This window comes from Coregonus clupeaformis, chromosome 28 (genome assembly GCF_020615455.1).
Source record: "Coregonus clupeaformis isolate EN_2021a chromosome 28, ASM2061545v1, whole genome shotgun sequence".
Classification (NCBI taxonomy): domain Eukaryota; kingdom Metazoa; phylum Chordata; class Actinopteri; order Salmoniformes; family Salmonidae; genus Coregonus; species Coregonus clupeaformis.
The window spans coordinates 9,050,733-9,060,725 of record NC_059219.1 but is presented as its reverse complement, the minus strand read 5'-3'; the positions used below and the strand labels follow the sequence as shown (position 1 = coordinate 9,060,725).

Genomic DNA, 9,993 nt, shown 5'->3' with positions numbered 1-9,993 from the left:
CCTCATCTATTGCTCTCTCCCTGACTCCCAGCTTCCCCTAGCCCTCATCTATTGCTCTCTCCCTGACTCCCAGCTTCCCCTAGCCCTCATCTATTGCTCTCTCCCTGACTCCTAGCTTCCCCCAGCCCTCATCTATTGCTCTCTCCCTGACTCCCAGCTTCCCCCAGCCCTCATCTATTGCTCTCTCCCTGACTCCGACTCCCTTGCTTCCTGACTCCCTGCTCCCTGACTCTCAGCTCCACAGGCAAATTATAAATAATCTCCTAAGTGTGTCGGTGAAGGTTTTATGGAATTAAAATAGAGCGGGGTGGGATACTCCATTTTACCGCCTGGCTAGCCAGCCCAGTTAGTCTTTATTTGGTGTGGTAGGGAGGATGGAGGATTAGTGATGGTGGGGGGGGGGGGGGGAGGAAGACGTGAGACCCAATTTAAAAGTAGTGGTGGAGGGGAGGGAGGGGTGGTGCTTACTGTGTCTTCACACACAGAGACCTGTTGGAGGCACGGTGGTAATTTAAAGTGTATATTACAACACAATCCTCTCGGTCCTCCAGCGCCGCACACGCGTGTGCCACGCAGCGTTTATTCAGCGCCTCAGAACCATTATCTTTCGTTAATGAAGCGTGTGCCGAGTCGAAGGCGCTCCGCTCTGCTCCGGGGCTTTTCATTTTCATTAAACGATCAACTTCACTGATTACTCTCACCGTTTAATTATTGAGCTGGCTGTAAACTGACCCCCCGTTTTGAGAGATCAAGTGGTGGGTCTGGAAGGTTCAGTGAAGGTCTCAGTACTGTTACACAGCTCTAGAGTATATCCTCCTTCTGTCAGACGTTACGAATATAGCAAGTATGTGTCAATACAGTACGACATATTGGGAATACGTGGGGTTTGTGCTTTTGTTTTTTGTGGTATGATTAGTGTATTGTCCCGTTTAACGTTGCCATAGTTCTGGAATGGATGTGTTTGTATTGATTGAGCTGACCTAAAGCAGAGGCAGTGGATGTTTCCTAGAGGAATTGTTGCAAGGCCCCCCTGGATATACTGTATGTTCTGTATCTGAAAGGTGAACGGTGTTCCTCTCTTTAAAGGTGCAATATGCTATTTTTATTTATTTTTTTATGAGTTTGGCCTTATTTCTAATAAAGCATATTGGATGACTGTCATTCATATTCCATTCACCCAGTTCAATGTAACATCCATAGTTTTAAGCTACTACATGATACACAGCCTAGCCTATGAATTAAAGATTACAACGTAGGTGCACACAGGTCGAGAGAAAATGTTTAGGTGACAGACAGCGACACATTCAATACCGCCTTGCACGCTCTTGCCTGCATCTAGCTGATCTAGGGTGTAATCATTTAGTCCAACAGTTGAAAAAAAGAGAGTTTCTATTGGACAAATTCAGGTATGTTTATCCCCGTTTGGCTCCGTTTTATTCCGTTTTTAAGAAACATTTCACTTTCATAGCAGCCACGTCGTATTCCTTCTTCCATCTGTGTGCTCCCCTCCTCTCACCTTTTCCCTTCGTTTGTGGACTTCAATGCACAACACATCAGCTGTATGTGACCAAGCGAAAACCATATTTCCAAGCCAAATCATATCATAACCGCTACACACAGCCTACATCGTTGTCACCATATTAGCTAAAGTAACGTCATAGTCAACATAGCTAATAGAACTAACGCGTTAGTAAACCCGCTACAATCATGCAGTAGCTTTACGGTGTATAGTCAGTTAGCAGTTTAGCAGTTACACCGGCGGGCCCGGTGGCAATAAATTGGTTAAACTAAAAGCTTACCTTGACTTGAGCAGGGTGTTTCAGTAGGCTAGACTAGCTAGCTGCATTTGCTAGCTAAGTAAGTGAAACTAAAAGTGAAAAAAAAAAATAAAAAAAACTCTCTCTCTCTCTTGCTTTTATTTCATTTTGGAAGAAATTAATTTGTTCAAAACTGTTCAATTATTGTCTCTCTCTCTTTAAGTTAACTACTCATTGCATTTTATGCACTGCAGTGCTAGCTAGCTGTAGCTTATGCTTTCAGTACTAGAGTCATTCTCTGATCCTTTGATTGGGTGGACAACATGTCAGTTCATGCTGCAAGAGCTCTGATAGGTTGGAGGACGTCCTCCGGAAGTTGTCATAATTACTATGGAAGTCTATGGAAGGGGGCGAGAACCATGAGCCTCCTAGGTTTTGTATTAAAGTCAATGTACCCAGAGGAGGATTGAAGCTAGCTGTCCTCCGGCTACACCACGGTGCTACCTTACAGAGTGCTGCTGAGGCTACTGTAGACCTTCATTGCAAAACAGTGTGTTTTAATCAATTATTTGGTGACGTGAGTATATTTTAGTATGGTTTTATCTAAAAAGGATAACTTTGTGAAAATGTTTTATAATTTAAATGTTTATGAAATTCACTGAGGAGGATGGTCCTCCCCTTCCTCCTCTGAGGAGCCTCCACTGGTAGAGAATCATTGTACCATCAATTTTTTCATTCCCAGAAATATTGTATTTTCAAGTGTTTTGAAGCTGGTGTATAGAACCGAAAGTAAAAGATGCAAAAAACAAAACGTAGAAATAACGCACATAGAACAGATCTACAGCTTTTCTTAGACTTGCTTTCAATGAGAATGACAGATCTGTAACTCACATGTGTTTGTGAATTTGGTCAGGTCCCCCTAAAAGTTACATATTGCAGCTTTAACAACATGCTCAATCCCAATTATTCAGACTTCTGTGGCCTGACTGTCTCCCCGTACACGCACACACACTTCAACCCCCCCCCCAAACACACACACACACACACACACACGGAGAAGACACACCGTAACACAAAACACCCAGATCAGAATAATCTGAATCACAGATAGAATCGAATGCTCCGACCAAACACCAAAGCATTCTGCTGACTTCCAATGTCATCAGCATCACCATGACTCAACGGAACATTCCGTTATTATTTGGGTCATTCCTATTTAGATAAAGCGGGAACAAACACATTTTGTCTGAAAACAGACATAGCATTGATTCTTTCCTCCAGTGTTGTTTTCATTCATCTTCAAAGTAAAGCTTTTCCCCATACGGTCATAGCCTGATTCAGAGGTTATGTTTGACTCATGTTTGACTCTTGCATCTTTGAACAGCTACAGCTGGTGTTTCTCAACACCCAGATAAGTATTAAAGTGTCCAACTGATATTCTCAAAGGCTCATTTAATGGTTAAACAAACACTCATTTTCTTATCAGCGGCGAGGCTTACAGAGAGTGTCCATCATCAGGGGCTGTGGTTGGCTGAGAACGTGAATTCCTAGACAGACAGAATGATGCGCACACACAAAGGGCTCCCGAGTGGCGCAGTGGTCTAAGGCACTGCATCTCAGTGCTTGAGGCGACACTACAGACCCCCTGGTTCGATTCCAGGCTGTATCACAACCGGCCGTGATTGGGAGTCCCATAGGGCACAATTGGCCCAGCGTCGTCCGGGTTTGGCCGGTGTAGGCCGTCATTGTAAATGAGAATTTGCCTAGTTAAATAAAATAAAATAAATAAAACAAAGAAATTGGTCCTCTCCTCTCAGGACGTAGTGTCCAGGAACACACAGCAGCTCTATGGTCGGTCCTCTCCTCTCAGGACATAGTGTCCAGGAACACACAGCAGCTCTATGGTCGGTCCTCTCCTCTCAGGACATAGTGTCCAGGAACTCACAGCAGCTCTATGGTCGGTCCTCTCAGGACATAGTGTCCAGGAACACACAGCAGCTCTATGGTCGGTCCTCTCCTCTCAGGACATAGTGTCCAGGAACACACAGCAGCTCTATGGTCGGTCCTCTCAGGACATAGTGTCCAGGAACACACAGCAGCTCTATGGTCGGTCCTCTCAGGACATAGTGTCCAGGAACACACAGCAGCTCTATGGTCGGTCCTCTCAGGACATAGTGTCCAGGAACACACAGCAGCTCTATGGTCGGTCCTCTCAGGACATAGTGTCCAGGAACACACAGCAGCTCTATGGTCGGTCCTCTCCTCTCAGGACGTAGTGTCCAGGAACACACAGCAGCTCTATGGTCGGTCCTCTCAGGACATAGTGTCCAGGAACACACAGCAGCTCTATCAGATCAACACTGTCCACTTCAGATCCCCCTCCCTCCCTCCCTCCCTCCCTCCCTCCCTCTCTCTCCCTCCCTCCCTCTCTCCCTCCCTCTCTCTCTCTCTCTGGCGGAGCGGCTGAATTGGTGCCAGTCTGCTGTGTGTGTGCGTGTGTGTGTGTGTGTGTGTGTGTGTTAGTGCCAGCCCTGATTGATCTCTAGGTGATTGAGTGCCCTGTCTGTCTCTGTCTGTCCGCCCGTCTGTCTGTCTTGGGCTACGACCTCAATGTGTTGGCATGTCACATAGCACTCCTGCATTCATTTACTGCTCCCAAATGGCATCGTATACCCTATAGAGTGCACTACTTTTGACGAGGATGCATAGAATATGATGTCATTTGGGACGCACCCTCTCTTTCCCTTGCCTGGTCCTGCTACTCCAGAGGTGATTTGGGTATGAATGGTACTAGTGCCCCTCAGACAGGCTGCTGCTAAAACGCTTCAGATCGCTGTGGTCGCTGGGGGGAAGCTGTCTTCTCCCAGACTTGGAGAAGAGAGGGGCTGGGGGGAAGCTGTCATCTCCCAGACCTGGAGAAGAGAAGAGAGGGGCTGGGGGGAAGCTGTCTTCTCCCAGACCTGGAGAAGAGAAGAGAGGGGCTGGGGGGAAGCTGTCCTCTCCCAGACCTGGAGAAGAGAGGGGCTGGGGGGAAGCTGTCATCTCCCAGACCTGGAGAAGAGAGGGGCTGGGGGGAAGCTGTCTTCTCCCAGACCTGGAGAAGAGAAGAGAGGGGGCTGGGGGAAGCTGTCCTCTCCCCAGACCTGGAGAAGAGAGGGGCTGGGGGAAGCTGTCATCTCCCAGACCTGGAGAAGAGAGGGGCTGGGGGGAAGCTGTCATCTCCCAGACCTGGAGAAGAGAGGGGCTGGGGGGAAGCTGTCTTCTCCCAGACCTGGAGAAGAGAAGAGAGGGGCTGGGGGGAAGCTGTCCTCTCCCAGACCTGGAGAAGAGAGGGGCTGGGGGAAGCTGTCATCTCCCAGACCTGGAGAAGAGAGGGGCTGGGGGAAGCTGTCTTCTCCCCAGACCTGGAGAAGAGAAGAGAGGGGCTGGGGGAAGCTGTCCTCTCCCAGACCTGGAGAAGAGAGGGGCTGGGGGAAGCTGTCATCTCCCAGACCTGGAGAAGAGAGGGGCTGGGGGAAGCTGTCATCTCCCAGACCTGGAGAAGAGAGGGGCTGGGGGGAAGCTGTCCTCTCCCAGACCTGGAGAAGAGAGGGGCTGGGGGGAAGCTGTCATCTCCCAGACCTGGAGAAGAGAGGGGCTGGGGGGAAGCTGTCCTCTCCCAGACCTGGAGAAGAGAGGGGCTGGGGTGAAGCTGTCTTCTCCCAGACCTGGAGAAGAGAAGAGAGGGGCTGGGGGGAAGCTGTAATCTCCCAGACCTGGAGAAGAGAAGAGAGGGGGCTGGGGGAAGCTGTCTTCTCCCAGACCTGGAGAAGAGAAGAGAGGGGCTGGGGGGAAGCTGTCCTCTCCCAGACCTGGAGAAGAGAGGGGCTGGGGGGAAGCTGTCATCTCCCAGACCTGGAGAAGAGAGGGGCTGGGGGGAAGCTGTCCTCTCCCAGACCTGGAGAAGAGAGGGGCTGGGGTGAAGCTGTCTTCTCCCAGACCTGGAGAAGAGAAGAGAGGGGCTGGGGTGAAGCTGTCATCTCCCAGACCTGGAGAAGAGAAGAGAGGGGCTGGGGGGAAGCTGTCATCTCCCAGACCTGGAGAAGAGAAGAGAGGGGCTGGGGTGAAGCTGTCTTCTCCCAGACCTGGAGAAGAGAAGAGAGGGGCTGGGGGGAAGCTGTCCTCTCCCAGACCTGGAGAAGAGTGGGGCTGGGGGGAAGCTGTCCTCTCCCAGACCTGGAGAAGAGAGGGGCTGGGGGGAAGCTGTCATCTCCCAGACCTGGAGAAGAGAGGGGCTGGGGGGAAGCTGTCCTCTCCCAGACCTGGAGAAGAGAGGGGCTGGGGTGAAGCTGTTGAATCATAAAGCTGTTGAATCTCTCTACTGCAACAGGATGCCATTCACTACAGCTAGCTACTGTTATTATTCAGTAATGACAGCTACCTAGTGAGCTACCTCCATTTCCACCTATAATTCCCTTCTTGGCAGAAAGTTATTTCCATCTTTATGTACACAATAATGTGTTTAAGTATGGGGGGGGGGGGATACAGTGGAGGAAAAGCATGGAGCCTTGCCTTGTCTGTTAATGTAGTATGTTGTTATGTCCATAACTGGCCTCCTTTCAACATAGTCTTTCATTCATTCATGTATGATTATGTACACACTACATTAGTGGAGGAAAGACTATGTACACACTACATCAGTGGCGTACTGCAGCCGGCACCACACAGGCCGTAGAGAGAACACACAGAAAGCCCGGCTGAGAGCTCCCACGGCCTCTTCTTACTGCAGCCACTTACTCTATTGAGGGGTACAGAAAGCACACTGAGTAGAGAGCAGAGCCTGGGTTGATTGAATGGGCTCCTCCTCCCTAAAACATAGCTCTCAGACCACACCGAAGCCTTGCTACTGCAGCCTCTCGTTACTGCAGCCCCTCACTGCTCCATATGCTGTAAATCAGCCATACTGTCTCTGCCTTTACTTTGATCCAGAGCATTTGTTAACCTGCCTGCAGTTTTGGGGAGGTGGAGTGGAGTGGAGTGGAGGGGTGGAGGTGGAGGGGTGGAGGTGGAGGGGTGGAGGTAGAGGGGTGGAATGGAGGTAGAGGGGTGGGAGGAGTTAGGGGGGTGGAGTGGAGGTAGGGGGTGGGTGGAGTTAGGGGGTGGAGTGGAGGTAGGGGGTGGAGTGGAGTTAGGGGGGTGGAGTGGAGGTAGAGGGGGTGGAGTGGAGTTAGGGGGTGGAGTGGAGGTAGAGGGTGGAATGGAGGTAGAGGGGGTGGAGGTGGTGGGGGTGGAGGTAGAGGGTGGAGGTAGAGGGTGGAGGTAGAGGGGTGGAGTAGAGGGTGGAGGTAGAGGGTGGGAGGTAGAGGGTGGAGGTAGAGGGGGTGGAGGTGGCGGGGGTGGAGGTAGAGGGGTGGAGGTGGCAGGGGTGGAGGTAGAGGGGGTGGAGGTGGCGGGGGTGGAGGAGTGGAGATAGAGGAGGGGGTGGAGTGGAGTTAGGGGGGTGGAGGGGAGGGGAGCAAAGGAGAGAGAGAGAGAGCTGAGGGGAGGGGTTGGGGAGGAGAGAGAGAGAGCTGAGGGGAGGGTTGGGGAGGAGAGAGAGAGAGCTGAGGGGAGGGTTGGGAAGGAGAGAGAGAGAGAGCTGAGGGGAGGGTTGGGAAGGAGAGAGAGAGCTGAGGGGAGGGTTGGGGAGGAGAGAGAGAGAGCTGAGGGGAGGGTTGGGGAGGAGAGAGAGAGCTGAGCGGAGGGTTGGGAAGGAGAGAGAGAGAGAGCTGAGGGGAGGGTTGGGGAGGAGAGAGAGAGAGCTGAGGGGAGGGTTGGGGAGGAGAGAGAGAGAGCTGAGCGGAGGGTTGGGAAGGAGAGAGAGAGAGCGGAGGGGAGGGGTGGGGAGGAGAGAGAGAGAGAGCTGAGCGGAGGGTTGGGAAGGAGAGAGAGAGAGAGCTGAGGGGAGGGTTGGGGAGGAGAGAGAGAGAGAGCTGAGGGTTGGGTTGGGAAGGAGAGAGAGAGAGAGCTGAGGGGAGGGTTGGGGAGGAGAGAGAGATAGCTGAGGGGAGGGTTGGGGAGGAGAGAGAGAGAGCTGAGGGGAGGGTTGGGAAGGAGAGAGAGAGAGAGCTGAGGGGAGGGTTGGGGAGGAGAGAGAGAGAGCTGAGCGGAGGGTTGGGAAGGAGAGAGAGAGAGCTGAGGGGAGGGTTGGGAAGGAGAGAGAGAGAGAGCTGAGGGAGGGTTGGGGAGGAGAGAGAGAGAGCTGAGGGGAGGGTTGGGGAGGAGAGAGAGAGAGCTGAGCGGAGGGTTGGGAAGGAGAGAGAGAGAGCTGAGGGGAGGGTTGGGGAGGAGAGAGAGAGCTGAGGGGAGGGTTGGGGAGGAGAGAGAGAGAGCTGAGCGGAGGGGTTGGGAAGGAGAGAGAGAGAGAGCTGAGGGGAGGGTTGGGGAGGAGAGAGAGAGAGCTGAGCGGAGGGTTGGGAAGGAGAGAGAGAGAGAGCTGAGGGGAGGGTTGGGGAGGAGAGAGAGAGAGAGCTGAGGGTTGGGTTGGGGAGGAGAGAGAGAGAGCTGAGGGGAGGGTTGGGGAGGAGAGAGAGATAGCTGAGGGGAGGGTTGGGGAGGAGAGAGAGAGAGCTGAGGGGAGGGTTGGGAAGGAGAGAGAGAGAGAGCTGAGGGGAGGGTTGGGGAGGAGAGAGAGAGAGCTGAGCGGAGGGTTGGGAAGGAGAGAGAGAGAGAGCTGAGGGGTTGGGTTGGGCAGGAGAGAGAGCTGAGGGTTGGGGAGGAGAGAGAGAGCTGAGGGTTGGGTTGGGGAGGAGAGAGAGAGAGCTGAGGGAGGGTTGGGGGAGGAGAGAGAGATAGCTGAGGGGAGGGTTGGGGAGGAGAGAGAGCTGAGGGTTGGGTTGGGGAGGAGAGAGAGCTGAGGTTGGGTTGGGGAGGAGAGAGAGAGCTGAGGGGAGGGTTGGGGAGGAGAGAGAGATAGCTGAGGGTTGGGTTGGGGAGGAGAGAGAGAGGCTGAGGGGGAGGGTTGGGGAGGAGAGAGAGAGCTGAGGGTTGGGTTGGGGAGGAGAGAGAGCTGAGGGGAGGGTTGGGGAGGAGAGAGAGAGCTGAGGGGAAGGGTTGGGGAGGAGAGAGAGAGCTGAGGGGAGGGTTGGGGAGGAGAGAGAGCTGAGGGGAGGGTTGGGGAGAGAGAGAGAGAGCTGAGGGTTGGGTTGGGGAGGAGAGAGAGAGCTGAGGGGAGGGTTGGGGAGGAGAGAGAGAGCTGAGGGGAGGGTTGGGGAGGAGAGAGAGAGAGTTGAGGGGAGGGTTGGGGAGGAGAGAGAGAGCTGAGGGGAGGGTTGGGGAGGAGAGAGAGAGAGCTGAGGGGAGGGTTGGGGAGAGAAGGAGAGCATCTGTTTTCAGCAGCTCTTCGGCACGGACACTTCCTCAGAGCAAACAGCAGCCTGCCCACCACCGCTAAACCCCACACATCCTGATGATCAATGCTAACTTTATTTACAGACCTTTCAGAGACCAGGCCCCAGGCCCCAATCCTCTGAAGTGTCTCTCCCTCTTCTCTCTTTAGCTTCTCTCTCTCTCTCTCCCACTCTCTCTTTCTCTCCCACTCTCTCTTTCTCTCCCACTCTCTCTTTCTCTCCCACTCTCTCTCTGCTCCCCGCTGCTTCTCTCACTCCACCTTTCTTTCCCCTCCCTCCCTCCCTCTCTCTCTTTCTCTCTCTCCCCTCCCTCCCTCTCTCTCTTTCTCTCTCTCCCTCTCTCTTTCTCTCTCTCCCTCCCATCCCAGCCCCTCTATTCCCTCCCTCCCTGTACATTGAAAGTCCACACACGCCTGCCCACAGCAGTGTCTGCACGCGGGCAGAAAGAGATGTAATTTCAATACATCTGTTCCAATATGCATTTCAGATCAAGTCGCTGCCGGTTCCCTGGTATAATATTGGATTGTTTGACATGTATTCTATCCTTAAAGTACACAACAGATGGTATTTATTAGGGACTCAATGGACATTTTGAGCTTTTTCTTTTGGTGTTCTGTTTTTTCTTGCCCTATTATTTTTTTTTTTTTTTTGGATCAATCTAAAGCGGTAGAACAATATGAATAAGTTGACAATTAAGGAGATTCGTCTCTCATAAAACTTTATACAGGCCAAACAAACTTCAAGAATGGTGCCGGTCAAGTGCCCTCAACATCAGTTTGGACAAGACAAAGGAGCTGATCATCAACGTCAACAACCTGCCAAATGTCCCAACCGCTGTCTCTGAACGACCAACCAGTGGAGGTGGTTGA

General features: G+C 52.4%; 1 protein-coding gene across 1 annotated transcript; it reads right to left on the bottom strand.

Annotated features, from left to right (window-relative positions):
- Positions 1–4,547: 4,547 nt before the first annotated feature.
- Positions 4,548–6,195, bottom strand: LOC123482071 (pollen-specific leucine-rich repeat extensin-like protein 1). Its single transcript, XM_045208310.1, has 4 exons — positions 6,190–6,195; positions 5,336–5,972; positions 5,029–5,250; positions 4,548–4,942 (listed from the first exon to the last, which is right to left on the bottom strand). The coding sequence occupies exons 1-4, from the start codon at positions 6,193–6,195 to the stop codon at positions 4,548–4,550; spliced, it is 1,260 nt and encodes a 419-aa protein (XP_045064245.1).
- Positions 6,196–9,993: the final 3,798 nt, after the last annotated feature.